This window comes from Periophthalmus magnuspinnatus, chromosome 3, assembly GCF_009829125.3.
Source record: "Periophthalmus magnuspinnatus isolate fPerMag1 chromosome 3, fPerMag1.2.pri, whole genome shotgun sequence".
NCBI classification, from domain to species: domain Eukaryota; kingdom Metazoa; phylum Chordata; class Actinopteri; order Gobiiformes; family Gobiidae; genus Periophthalmus; species Periophthalmus magnuspinnatus.
Genome location: NC_047128.1, coordinates 34,274,546 through 34,288,602, shown reverse-complemented (window position 1 = coordinate 34,288,602; position 14,057 = coordinate 34,274,546). Strand labels below are relative to the sequence as shown.

The 14,057-nt window shown below is 41.8% G+C and overlaps 1 protein-coding gene across 9 annotated transcripts in view; it reads right to left on the bottom strand.

Moving 5' to 3' along the window:
• Window positions 1-14,057, bottom strand: part of tjp1a (tight junction protein 1a) — a 43,027-nt gene that overhangs the window by 10,139 nt on the left and 18,831 nt on the right. For 3 of the 9 annotated variants that reach the window (XM_033989782.2, XM_033989813.2, XM_033989821.2), the window contains exons 2-20: window positions 11,754-11,810; window positions 10,839-10,963; window positions 10,664-10,766; window positions 10,300-10,585; window positions 10,101-10,207; window positions 9,770-9,938; window positions 9,557-9,689; window positions 6,627-6,757; window positions 6,331-6,436; window positions 5,919-6,069; window positions 4,391-4,499; window positions 4,086-4,305; window positions 3,177-3,361; window positions 2,965-3,060; window positions 2,725-2,751; window positions 1,637-1,719; window positions 810-1,020; window positions 430-530; window positions 12-356 (exon numbers count right to left, since the gene is read on the bottom strand). In XM_033989782.2, the coding sequence (XP_033845673.1) occupies window positions 12-356; window positions 430-530; window positions 810-1,020; window positions 1,637-1,719; window positions 2,725-2,751; window positions 2,965-3,060; window positions 3,177-3,361; window positions 4,086-4,305; window positions 4,391-4,499; window positions 5,919-6,069; window positions 6,331-6,436; window positions 6,627-6,757; window positions 9,557-9,689; window positions 9,770-9,938; window positions 10,101-10,207; window positions 10,300-10,585; window positions 10,664-10,766; window positions 10,839-10,963; window positions 11,754-11,810 (2,745 nt within the window). The remainder of the gene's footprint in view (window positions 1-11; window positions 357-429; window positions 531-809; window positions 1,021-1,636; window positions 1,720-2,724; window positions 2,752-2,964; window positions 3,061-3,176; window positions 3,362-4,085; window positions 4,306-4,390; window positions 4,500-5,918; window positions 6,070-6,330; window positions 6,437-6,626; window positions 6,758-9,556; window positions 9,690-9,769; window positions 9,939-10,100; window positions 10,208-10,299; window positions 10,586-10,663; window positions 10,767-10,838; window positions 10,964-11,753; window positions 11,811-14,057) is intronic. The other 6 variants (XM_033989805.2, XM_033989829.2, XM_033989838.2 and 3 more) reach the window with 3 other exon arrangements.

Below are 14,057 nucleotides of genomic sequence, written 5' to 3'. Positions count from 1 at the left end.
AGAAACGCTACCTGCTGCGGCGCTGGGGCCTTGAACCCGGCCGGGTCGATGCGGTTCAGGGCATCTGGTTGTGGGGGGAAGCTGGCGTATCCCGGGGGCTCCTGGATCACAGGTGTCTCGTCCCGAACAGGCTCAGAGGAGCGTGTGATGGCAAGTTCGGCAGGAGGACCTACGTCATCATTCAGCGGCTCGTCCAGCTCCTGGTCGGTGTAAGCCCCGCCCTCCGTGTCCGTGTCCTCATAGTCGGACGTGTGGCGGCTGTCAGTGCTGTACATGGAGTACTCGCTGCCCGGAGCAGACAGGTACGACAGGCGGTCGTCATGGATATCCAGGTCATCGTCACCTGCCCCGTCCGCCTGCAGAAGAGAGGGGTCAGTCATCATCTGCACTTGACCGTAGGCAGACACAGGGCAGTGTTTGAGCCCTTACCTTGCCCTCTGAGACCCAGACCAGCTGGTTCTGCTGCTGCTGGATGATTTCTTTGAGAGCTCCAAACCAGCCGTCGTTCATATTGTTTAAGTTAATGGTTGCTGAACACAGAGAGAAACACGATTAGTTTAATTTCATGACACATCAGTGGTGCTGCCTTTAGCCATAGCTGCCCTGAGGTAGGCTGACCAAGAGATGACCACAACACAAAGTCTACCGCCTCTCTGACCTCTAACACACACTGAGAGCGAAAACAGTCAACCATACAGCCTTATATATACCTTATATATACTTTTATAAAAAGTGACACTCATGTATTAACTCTTTAAATTCATCCCGTTTACCTCACGTCTAAGAGGCCGTCTGCGTCTTAGACTTACTGGTGAAAAGGTGGTGATTGTTCTTCCGTAGCTTTAGAGCGCGTTCGTACAGTTTTCGGGCACTCTTTCTGGACTCGGGACAGAGGCGAGTTCTCATGTTCTTCACACCCTGTTTGGTGTCTGGGTTCAGAAACACCACGATGGGATACCACTGGGCGTAGTTCAGACGGTCCACCGCGTTTGGAGTAATGTCCAGAACAGCGTGTTTATCCTGAAATCACAGGAAAAAAATCATTATTAAAGATAAAATAGGTGGAATTTTTATTTCATATTTAACAATTTTAGGTCTGTAGACGTGTAGTAAACAGTTATGTTGTCACTAATAACATTTACATTTACTAATAACATTCATTGTTAATTAATAAACAATTACAAAAAAACCTATACATGATGATTCATTCATTTCGTTCGTTCAGTTTCATTTGCATTTTGTGTTTTGGATCTCAAGTTGACTATTCAATCAGGAACAAAAAAAGCTTCTTGTTTTAGATCGCCGTGACTAAATAAACTAAACACAGTGAAAGATTCGCTCTATACACAGAAATAAATACACATCATGTTACAGTTTTTGCCTTTAAAGCTTACAAAATGATGAATTACCTAAATGTTTTACACCTGAACAAACATTTAGGTTAGGTGGGATTTAATTTGCATTTGCAGTAAAATCATCAGCAGAGGTGTAACATGAACACTAGGTGGCAGCAGTGACCAATATAAACCCACACTGACAGTACACACACTGTCCAGGACCAAAACAATGCAGTCAGTAGTATTTGTTTTTCATATGGTGCAGTATTTCCCGTGCTTCGACTCAGGTTTAGACTCACTCTGTCGATGATCTGTTTGATGGTGTGCAGGCGGATGATACCGGAGCTCTTGGTGTCTGTTCCTGCGTCTCGTGGTTCACTCTCTGCGTAAAGACAACGGACAGTTACAGCTACGGTCCAATCACACAACCTCCTCACTAACACTGCGCTCTGCCCCAATTAGACATCCTCATCCTTGTAGCATGCAGCCATTTCTATAAATAGACCCATAAAATGTAATCTTTGTACAGGAGGGGACAATGGCATTTTAATTAAAACAGCAAGACATTAAAATATGGATGGGAGCCAAATCATGTCAGGTTGCATTATGGGTAAAGAACCGTGCTACAATGTGTGATTACGATTCTCCGCAATGGCACTGCAGGTCTTTGGCGTTTCAAACGAGGATGTGTAAGGAGGTACAGGACGTATATTAATAAAGCAATGATTCTGTCAAACATGAAGTATTAAAATGTGGTGTTTTAAATATTGAGCTGGTTATTATAAAAACAGCAATTAAACATTTACTGAGGTAAGACTTAAAACTGACGTATAGACCTAAGAGAATGTAGCCATGCAAAATCCACATACAAGTTTCAGTTTTGCTTTAGTGTTTTGGTGGATAAACTGGATAATTAAATGCGTTGACAGAGACATGCTTTGTTTTGATCTACTAAACGCTTTGAGACGACTCACTTGGCTGGGTACTTTTAAAAGGGCACACGCAAACAAACTAAAAAACTACTCAATATGTCCTGTAATAATGTTTTTGACTTAAGCCATGAGATATCTACCCGCTCTGTCACTGAGTGTACCTCTGCTGCACACAGGGTTGCATGCTGCATTGTGCAACCTCAAAAAGAAGAGGAATACCATTAAATTTAAGCTAACTTAGGATAAAAGTCTTTTGTTTCGTGAATAAATCAATACATTAATAGATAAAACGTATGGATTTTAGTTTCATAGCCATGCATGTTAATATAAAGAGATGTATTAGGATTAAATATAGTGGTATCCCTCTCTGTGCATACACGGGGCATTCAGCCATTCACTAAACAAAGAAAATGACAAAAGCAAAAGCACACAGGCTGATGCACTGGGACACATACTTTCCCCTCCTTGTTGTTGCTGTGTTTCTGTGAAGACAATATAGTTACTCAAACACTGACTCGAGTTAAATGTCCTTAAGGTTTCCAGATGTAAATGACGGTAATAATGCTGCAACATCTTTAATTATTGAAATACATACAAATCACACTGGCAATATATTTCAGCTTTTCTAAATAATTTATGGCAGACATTATAATCTAAAAGTACCACATGTACAGGACCAGACACGTGGGTCTTACTTGCGAGTTCAAATGCCTCTGGTTCTTCCCGGGCCAGTTTCTCTCTGGCCACATCTGCAATGGGCCCGAAAATTACCACAGGCCGGAGGAACCCAGCTGTCACAAGAAAGAAATGTTATATTTATCAGTTCAGCTCATTCACAGCGACTCGTATTTAACGGTAAAATAAGTATAAGATTTGTAATTTTCGTATATGACAGAGCTGGACCTACCTTCCCTCAGCACTACCCTCTCGTACGCAGGAAACTTGGTCTGAACTGGTTGGGCCGACAGGTCTTCTCTGCTTTTCCGTAAGTTTCTCTTGGAGCTTCTCAACCCACGAAACCTCCAGAAGTCTGCTCTGTCGCCCCCTGCTGTTTTGGGGAGCGTGTACTGCACACTGGACAGCTGCTCAGCTCTAGGGAGGCAAGTGAAAACAGTGATAAAGTTTGTTTTATTTTATTAAAAAGCAAACGGACCATTTCCTCTTTTGGGCTAACTTCAGTCAGATTCCTGAATAAGCGTTTTAGGGACTGCATGAAGGCGATGTCTCGATATAAAGAGTGTCCAAGTCTCTTTACACTCTTTAAAAAATTTTATTACAAAGGCAACTGATAAGACATATTAATTTGATTTGTTGTATTGTACTCTGTGGTTATAAAAGTTTTTAATCACACTGCATTTTTGTATTTCAAGCGAGGGAGGTGCCTTTTGAATGAACCCCTAAGAAATGGCTCCTCCACAAAACAACAGTGTGTATCATGGTTCTATGAGGCCAAGTTAAAGACGTCGTGTATCCAACAAAGATGCGTATCTTTGTTGTTCGACTTTACTGAACTAAAGCCAAAGATACAGATGTGACTGACCCGTTGATGAGGCTCTGCTACAGCGAAACATGGCCCCAAAGTCCCGTCTTGTGTCTAATGGAGCCCATATAAAGGTGGATTAAATGAGGTCAAAAACTCTGGAAACCACTGAGCACAACAGAACAGTCTGATTAAGATATCTAATACTTTTTTTTTTATTGTAGAGAGACTTTATGGACACAGTGGATTATTGTTTGATCTCCTGTTTATTTTGTATTGTGTTACTTTTTATTGTTCTCTAATATTGTGTTACATTATCCCCCACATCAGCTGTACCTGTTCTTGTTGGGGATGATGCCTCTTTCCACTTCCTGATGGTTCTTCCCAATACGGATCGCGAGCCAGGATCCCAGTTTACCGTTGTACAGTGTATCCACCACCCGGAAAACCTCTCCTTTGTTGAAGCTCAGACCGTACGGCGACTCTTTTTCATATTCAAAATGTGTCCGAATGTAGAAGGAGTCGCCCACATCTGACTCCACTATCCTCCGATACACTGAGGGGAAAGAGACAATATCAACTTTATTATGTTATAATATGGTAGAATATATGTTGTATTTACACGTCGGGTAATAACACACCATCCTTTTTCTTCTGGGCCAAAATCGTGACTTCATCTCCTCTCGGGAGATCCAGCAGAAACAGCACAGCCTCTTCTCTAATAATGTTGGCAAAGTCCACATTATTCACCTATGGAGGAAACAAACAAGGCACAGTGCAAGTATTAAACGAGAGCTACTATTAATATCTTAACACATGCTTTTAAAATACAAAAACGCCATTACACACAAGTACATTTACCTCATATAGTAAGCATTTTATTTTATGGATGTTCACAGCAGTAATCTCATGGCTCAGTTATAAAATTAAATGCATCTAGGTTTTTATATAGATGCATAAGCTTAATGTGAACATAAACTCTCGTAACTCAGGGTTGGGTGCTGACCAAGATAACATTTTAACCACTAAAACCACAGCCCTGCACATATTTTCGTAACAAGTGAATCACAAAAAACTAATTCCTCCACTGAGAGACAGGAAGTGCACATTCTTTATTGCCTCCTCCTCATCTCCTGCTGCAATCCCAAACACAATAACCTGTGTTTATTGACTCTGCTCCAGGGGCAACAGGGGAACTAGAACCACATGGCCCCCACTCCACCTCACAGAGACACCTTTATCCTTCCCAGAAATCACAGAAATCCAAGTCTTTATCTCGGAGCGCGCACATTAACGAAAAGAAAATACACTAAAGATGGAAACTTGTCCTGAAAGATTGATTTGTTTGTACAGTTGGGAGGACACACCCAAACAGAAACTATTCATTCATAAGCAACCAGCATACTACTAAAATTATATGAACACAATTCTCTGGGCCTTTAAAGAGCCTTAAAAGTTACAGCAGATCAATAACACAATGGTTTAATTTTTTTATGAAGGTCAAAAGAGAAAAACAGTGGATATTGGAGAACAAGAAGCCATTGACATCTTTGTTCCAGTATTATATAACGCATCATTAATATCATTATGTTTTCATTATAATCTAAACGCTCTTTTTAACACTAATGCTAATCCCATAATTCCATATAAATAATAGACTCTGCTCGCATTTTACATCGAAACAAACCCGTTCTGTTCATACACACTTGAGGCATTTATAGCACGTTAGTTAGTCCTGGAGTTGTCATTCTATGGCTGTGTAAACACGCCCGAGGATCCAAGGATGACATCAAGACTTTGCATCATCCCAACAACAAAGTTACTCTAGTGTTTGGTTCCACAGAGAGCGACTGTGCGTAGGTCAAAGGGCAATAAGCAGTGCCATTGTGTGTTCATATTGAAAACAAGGGGAGTTTTGACGCAAAACAAACGCTTCAGGATGAGTCAGACTGACAAATGAATTGTAGTGTCTATCCAAGAACTCAGTACGCACAAATTAAAGCAGTTTAACCAAAGGACAAGTACACAGAGATCTTTCAGCGTAGCAGCGTCTAAATTATGCCAGATGTTTTCACTCGTGACGGATAAATCTGACCACATTTAGCAAAAATAAAAGATTTTTGTTCAGACTTGGAAAACAAATATTGAATCAGGTGTTAATGTGTTTACCCTGAGGATTTGGTCTCCTTCCTCCAGTCCTTCTTTGGCAGCAGGACTGTCCTCCAAAACTCCGGCCACAAAAATCCCCACGTCGTTGCCTCCTGCTAATCTCAGACCAACACTCTCTCCCTTTTTGAACTTCACCAGCTTCATACTTGGCCTGTGAGTAGAGACAGCAACTTAGACTTGGAAGGAGCAGAAATTACATCAAAATGAGACAAGTAATTTTGTCCTTTCATTATACAAAAAAATGCTCAAGTTGCTGCGGCATCACGTCTAACTTCTGGGTCAAAGTTTGTACAAATCTCTTACGCTATTTCATGACTAATTGATAAACTGACAATAATAATCACCAGGTAAAATAGTCAACACTTGCAGCCCTAAAGCGAACACCAAAGTTCAAACTGAAGTGCCGACAAACCTGAGTATACTGTCGTCATGGGCCGCACTGGGCACAGGAGCGTCTGTGGGACTGACGGGGAGGTCGACGTCAGGCTGACCAGGCTGTGCATAAACTGGCTTTGGTTCTGTCAAACAGGAGGACAAAAATTACAAAGAAACTCAGTACGGTATGAAAAGTAGAGCTGATTTTACTTCGTCTGTACCTTGGTCTCGTGTTACAGCTCTTAAATAAGCTATTGGTTTTAAACGAAATGTAGTTCCCTTTAATTTTTCAAGATAATTTATTACTGTGCAGGGATGAAAAGGCTACTGTACCAGGCAGAGGGGGTAAGCCGCTGGAGCTGGCCTGGTCACTGGTCTGGGACAGCGCCCCGTCGTCAGAGCTTTTGACGGGTGTAGACATGGCCCCCGGTTTAGACACGCGCTCCTCGTCTCGACTCCTGTGGCTACACAACACAACGAGCACATAGCAAATGAACTACAAAGGTACAATACGCACAAACACATCAAAGCACAAACAGCTAATCAAGTGAGTCTCAAAATAAACAGGTACATGAAATGGTTGCTATTTTTGGAACAGAAAAAAGCGCAACAATAATCGGCTTAAACTGCAAAAATATGTGGATTGAAAACACATTTTTTCATCTTCATGTCTTAATTGTTTTGTCATTTTTAAGTGAATTGCAACAGTAACGTAATATAGTTTTGTTAGAAATTGGTGCTACATTTATTTTCATAGTATAATTGCATTCTTTCTCTGTATTTTTGCTTATTCATGAGAGTCCTTTTCAACACACTTGTCTAATCAACTAAATCTGACCACCAAGTGAACTTCCGAAAACGAAAAAAATCTAAAAATGGAAGAAAAAAAAAAATCTCGTTATCCAACATAAACTTTTGTGAAAGGATACTTTTCAGAGTTCCTGTTTAACCTGGCTAAAATAAACACGGGGAAACTGAGTGCGCGCTTGAGTGCATTTCTAATAGGCAGAACGGAGGAGAAGTCTCTGTGCTGCTTAAAACAATGGTTGAATTCCAGTTGTGTCACATGACTAGTCCTGGCACAGAGCTGGGCAGGAATCAGGAGCTTTTGTGCAAGAATGTGAAGGTGCAAGCTGCGCCTCTCACTCAAGACGAGAGACTTCACGGCATTGTTTGTACTTAAAGTCCTAACGTGACAGATAATAGTATGCACACGGTCACTGTATGAACTTGTAGAGTGTATTTTCTGTACTGCGTATACATTTGAACACATTAATACAACATCTACAGTGCACATTTTGATCAAATTGTTGTTGATTCCCTTTTATTGTAGTGCCATTGCCCCAATAGTTTCTCATTCTGCATACAGCTGCTCTTTGTAAAGCTATCACAACTAGCTAGGTTGCAGTGTCTCCAAGCTTATGCATAAAATAAACAAGCTATTAGCATTAGCATTAGCATTGAGACTCTCTTTCTAAACGCAGAAGTGTTCTCCTTGTGCACAGAACCGTTCAGCCCTCACTTTAAATGCATAAGTGTGAATTTGTTGTTGCCGGTGAAAAACAATGAATGAACAGTAATAAAAAAGTATTCAAAATGATCCAATCGCACTTGACAATTCGGTTTTTAAAAATAGACTAGACTAAGGTTTCACTGACAAAATAACTGACCAAACAAAAACGTATTAAGCCCTACTAATATTTATCATTTAGCACGACAAAAGCACGACTAAAGTCTAGCAAAAGCTGCAGCCACAGTGTAATGAGTGAAACTGTCAGAGCGGTGCAGTGGACGGCTGGGGCAGGAGCTAAGCAGACACCGTGCAGAAGAACAGTGCGTAGTGTAACTCCTGACGGTGCTGTTTCCCCCCACTGCAGAGCTGCTAAAAAGGCCTTGGAGTTTGTGACAGGTCCCCAGCGCCTTCGCAAACCCACAGTACAGCACAGCGCAGAAAGAGGAGGAGCTACCGGAAGAAAGAGACAGAAATAAAACAAAAACAAACTACAACGCCGCACACGGAAATATGCGCGGTCCTAATTCAAATAAATAAAATGTACTACGAACTTTTCAATCAAATAACAGTTTCCTAGTAACAGTTTACAGACTCGATTTGTCCTAACACCTGAATGAACTCGATACGTTTCAATCCTACTAAAGACAAACTAATTAACCATCAAATTAAATGCGTAACAATCAATAAAATATAACAATTACTCACACAATCGACTCCATTATTTGAACCATGTTGCTTAAAAATATAAAGTTCCCTCTAGTTTGAAGCTGAGCTCATTCTCACTCAGACAGTTTGAATGAATAGCTCCTTTGACCCCGTCCATTAAAAACACAGAAGCATCGTGTACAGGCCGAAAGAATGTGTCCGCGCCCAGCAGCCAATCAGGTGCAGCGAACCATCTGGCCCAGGGCAAAGCACTGTGGGAAGTATGTCAAATTCTTCCTTTCACTTCCTAAACGAGCCGATAGTAAAACTTTCGCTTATGTTACATACCGGAGATATTTAAGTACTTCAAATGTGGAAATGTACGATTAGCATTAGCTGGAATAAACTAAACTTAAACTAAATATACGCAGTTTGTTTAGTACTAAGAGGTTATAAAAAAATAGATATAATGCGTTTCATAATAATTAATAGCGACAAGTGAGCGCAGTGAGTCAGTGCACAAAATATGATGCTTGTATTTATTTTTATAACCAATTACAGAACAAAGCACCAGTGTCAAATTGTTTTTACATTTTTCTGAGTAATTACATCACTGGGAGGACATGATTCCTAAAAACAAGACAGTTTCACTCCCTTCACTCACATAATTATCAGTTTTTCCAGTAAGTTGACAAATGTCGAGTCATTTTTCAGAGAAAGCCCGACTTTTCCAGAATCACAACTTGCTTATCTTTATATAATCCAAGTTTGACAAAAGCATCTGAGTTAGACACATGTATTTTTGTTAATTCTTAATAATTACGCAGCATTTTCAGGGACAGGGTGAGATAAACGTAAACGTAAACGGCAGTGTTCATGGTATTTCTCACGTGCTGCAGACCACAGCATTATGGGAACCCGCTGGGCTAAGTTGGCGTGTCATAGTTTATGTCTTTACCTATAGATTTATGCATTAATGCAGTCAGTTACTTAGTCAGCAGCCTCTAACCTGCGGCGTGAATGATGTGTGAGGAGATAGATGGATAGGCCAGTGGGGGGCGTGACAGATAAGGCCCCCGTGTGCGTGCGAGGGCATTTCATTTACCTGCCGTTGCTGATGGGCCTTGGCGAGAGGCGGAGGGGGTCTGACACCTCGGCTCTGTCGGGGGAGCGGGATCGACCTCTCCCGGGGGATCGATTGGAATGGTCTGACGTTATTGAATGGATTTCTGAAATGTCTGTCAAGTATGATAAACTATTAGAGCTGACTGAAAACACATAAAATACGTAAAGAGCGGCGTGAGTTGTTGAGAGTTACCGTCTCTGTCTGAGTTGTTTGCCGAGGGGATGCTGTCGTCGAGGTCGGGAATGTTGAGTAAAGTGGCTCTGTCGTCTCGCTGGACCACCATCTTCAGTTTGCCCTTTGACCTCTCAATGAGCTTTTTGGCATCTATCAGTGATAAGTTCTCTGTAACTGTGCCATTTATCTACAAAGCAGGAGGAAGAGAAAACGGCTTGGTTAAACTGGACAAATTCAACTCAGGTTTCATCTTCCTGTTACATGAAACATTCTGAGGGTGTTTTGTTTACTTCTGAAACACGTGGATAGAAAAACCTTTTGTAAAACTGAATATTTAACTCAATCCTACCTTCAGCACGACATCTCCCTCTTGTATGTGCCCATCTCGAGCTGCCAGACTTTCAGGAGAAATATCCTTAACAAAGATGTGACTTGCCAACCGCAGTCCATATTCTGCTTTTATAGAATCAAACAGTGAAGTTAATGACTTTAAATAAACAGATAAATGTTCATGGAGGTGAAACGAAAGCCCCCGTCAGCTGCCCCACCTTCATTTTTGCGTGACTTGACGAGGGTGACCTTGGCGGGGCGGGGCGGGGCAGAGGAGGCTTGGGATCTTCGGTCGGAGCGAGGGGAGACGCTGCGCTCTCTGGAGGCGCTGTGGTCCCGTCTGCGCTCCGGCCGCCGCCCTGTGCCTCCACTCGCCCCGTAGGCACTTGGACCGTCACGCTGGTCGTAGGCTTCTTCGTCGGAGTCTTCCTCGTGCTCTGACATAGTCTCTCTGTCCCCTGTCCGAGACACAGGGATCTGCACTTTCCTCTTCCTTCTGATCGTCTGAGAATATTTGGTTGTTATGAATTATATTTTTGGCGCAAAGTTCAGATGTTTATTGTTGAACTTGCGTGAACTTACTATCTTTGCATTCTTCCCACTCTTTCGGAGTTGCTGCACAGCGTAGGCATGCTCCACATTGTCCATTGAGACGGCGTTTACCATTACCACACGATCGTTTTCCCTGGAAGAAAGCGCAGATTAACATACGTCTGAAACGACTCGACACCGTCTGTGGATACGGCTGCAGTCTTACAGTAGCAGTCCTTCGGCGGGCCCTCCTTTTAACACATCAGAAATCACTATGGACGTCTCGCCGCTTTGAAAATGAGGGTTGTCTCTTCCACCAGAAATGGCAATACCAAACCCGAATCCAGGCGCCTGCACACACAAAAACAATTCAGACTTCACGGTGCATAAACAGAGCTGTAGTACTTGACTGATGCACTGTGTTATAAACATTTCGAGCTGCGCTTTCCACGTGGCTTAGGAGAGCACTCTGTCTTTGCCGGCGCAGACAGCTTCACCAGGGGAGGGCGTCATGTGATGTAATCTTATAACCGCTACAACACCAGAGCCGAGAAGTGAAGGCCGCAATGGGTCGCTCCTTCTCCTCAATAAAGCCACTGCTAATTAGATTACAACAAGCAGGCCAGTCTAGACAGGTGCTCTGCTCAATCCCACGGCACAATAGTATCACCTAATCAGAGTCACAGCAAACACCAGCGCACGACAATAAGATGGATTAAAGAGACAGTCATCTTTGGAGCAGACTGTAACGTGATAGTACAGTGTCTGAGCGCTTAGGTAGAAGAAGTCTGTCGGCGTTACGTTAACTAGCTTTAGGCGTTAATTCCTTGAGTTTCTATAGTTTTATTTGGAGGAGTGTGTTGCGAACAGGAAGGAAGTGAGAAGAAGTAGTAAGGAAGCCGGTGCTGATGTCGGAGTTCCTTAGCTTTGTTTCCTGCCATCTGGATTCTCCAACCATTGTTCCCTAGACGTCGTACATCCTGTGACTGCAGCTGGCCGCTCTGAGACGACGGGCTGGTGGGGTACGGAGTGGGGTGAAGATGCACGGCGACGCTGGTATGCCACGGACGGTCGGGGCGGGGACGGGACAATGGAGAGAGACGGAGAAAGACGAGTGAATGAAAGAGTAGTACACACTCACCCTGTGAAGAGTCACCGTGTGCTGCTCCCAGATTACAGTTTCCTCCATCGCTGCACTCTGCAACACAAGAGAAAACGCATTCGTCAAGCATTATTTAGTCTCGTAATTCAACTAATTAAACTACTTTTGCGTAAATATGTTCTCATCTTTGTAATATGAACGTACTTATTTCAATTTCCCAAAAACAAAGTGAAAGAATTTGTGTTATTGGTTGCAACTTTCCAGCAACATTGAGGAAATTTATAAGACGAGACACTAGTAAATATAGTTTTTAATAAATTAACTGATCTGCCTGATGCTTATTAATATCCTAATCCAACATTTATTCCAGAAAAATTGTAGTTCTGACCAGATACGTAAAAAGAGTACTAACAACATGAGAGCTTTGCAAGAGTCTGAAAGTAATATTGTTGTGCCAAAGATGTTAATTAAAATTCAAGATAAAGATATTAATAATTAAATTTTGTTGTTTGGTCATATTTAATTCAACTTTTCACAGGCACACATGAGGCTGTAGAGGAGCCAGGCAACGTCTACAACCTTAAAATAATTGATGAGTGAAAGGCAAGACTGCTGAAGCGAACAGTGTGACATAGAAATGAGTCCAACCAGTGGATTAGATGCCGTTAAGCTGCAAAAACAATGAGTACGTTCTTGTTTTGGGTGTAAACGACCATATAATAGTGGTGTGTGTAAACCGCTGAGTGGAGAGGGACGGTGGCTTCACAGATTGGACTGAACATTCCTCATGATTCAGGCCAGGTCATTAGAGAGCAGTGGAGCAATGAAAGTATTTAGCTGCTCTTCTAACCTCAGCACACAGGATTAGACTGATGCTGGACAGCTGTTTTTCCACTGTGCGAAGTTAGTTTAATCAAATGCGATGTGTTTTGATGGTATTCTGTACGGTTATTATAACACACAAAGGTTTTTGTTAAGAAGACGACGACAAAATGGCAAAAAATGAAATAAAACGTAAGATTTTGTGGAAGATTTGGGTCTCGTCTGGCTGATTTATGCAGAATTAAAACTATTACATGGGAATAATAAGAGTCTAAGTGATGAAAGTATATATTTTGAGCGTCTCCAAAATAGACTTGAAGCAAAACAAAAAGAAAAGAAATAGAATAGAAGAAGAAGAGGGACTTTTATAGCAGCAGTCTCTTGACCTTGACCAATAATCCTTTCTGTACATAACCTAATTCAAACTGTGCTCGTACTCGCAGCGTTTCCTTCCACGCAGCAAGGAAAAGAAATAATGTAATTGTGATTTTTCTGATGAATATTACAATCAGATTAGTTACGTATTTGATTTAAGTCCAAAGGTGACAGGGTCTTTTCTGTGGCAGTGCCCAGACTATGGAACAGCCTCACTCTGTCGGTCAAATCCTCGCAGTTTTTAACACGATTTAAGACTAAACTCTGGACTCCACCTCTTCTCCTTAGCATTTAAATCGAGCTAGACAGGATTTCTCTGTGTTTTAAAGGCGTTTCGTTGTTTAATTGTTCTTTTCCTGCTCTAGGATAATCTAAGAAGACTGAAAAATGAACAGAAAACAGGATATTTTGTTCTTCGCAGACGAAAAATGCCAGATCTAATAACGCCTTTGCGACGTTGTGCAGCCCTATAGGCAGCGCTCAATCCTTGTCATCATCTCCTTTCTAAGTACAACATCCTGACTTTTAAAAGGTGAGGCGTTTCGGTGTGCGCCTGCAGAGAAAAGAGCGCGAGAGGAAATACACAAACAAGCCACGCGCTCACTCCATAATCAGAGCTTTAAAATAATATACACTATGTCATCTGCCCATACGTTCAACATTATAATCTGCCTCTCACCTGCTCATCAGCGAAGCCCTAAACTGCCCCAAAATACCCCCTTCACCATCACTGTGGTCGTTACTGTCAGCACCTTCTCCGCTTAAGTACACACCTCACTCCACAATACTTAATACTTCTGATGACACAGCAGCACTTACCGACAATTATGGGAAGTCGTTTATATTCTATTTAATGCCTGTCAATTAGATCTGCAATTTAACGCTGAAGTTTGACGGAGGATTCAACCCCCGCGACCAAATGTGGGTAACGTGATCATTGTTCTAACATAAATATACATGAATACTGTCCAATTCAGTATGTGTTATTTAAAAAGATGATGTATATGTGTTCGGTCAATCAACTTTTTAATTAATTGAGATAACAGTGAGGCTAATAGTTTGCATTTTGTGAGTTAAATGGCACCAAAGGTTCATTTTAAAAAGCGTTATCGTTGTTGTATTTATTTGTTTTCCAGGAGTAGCCAT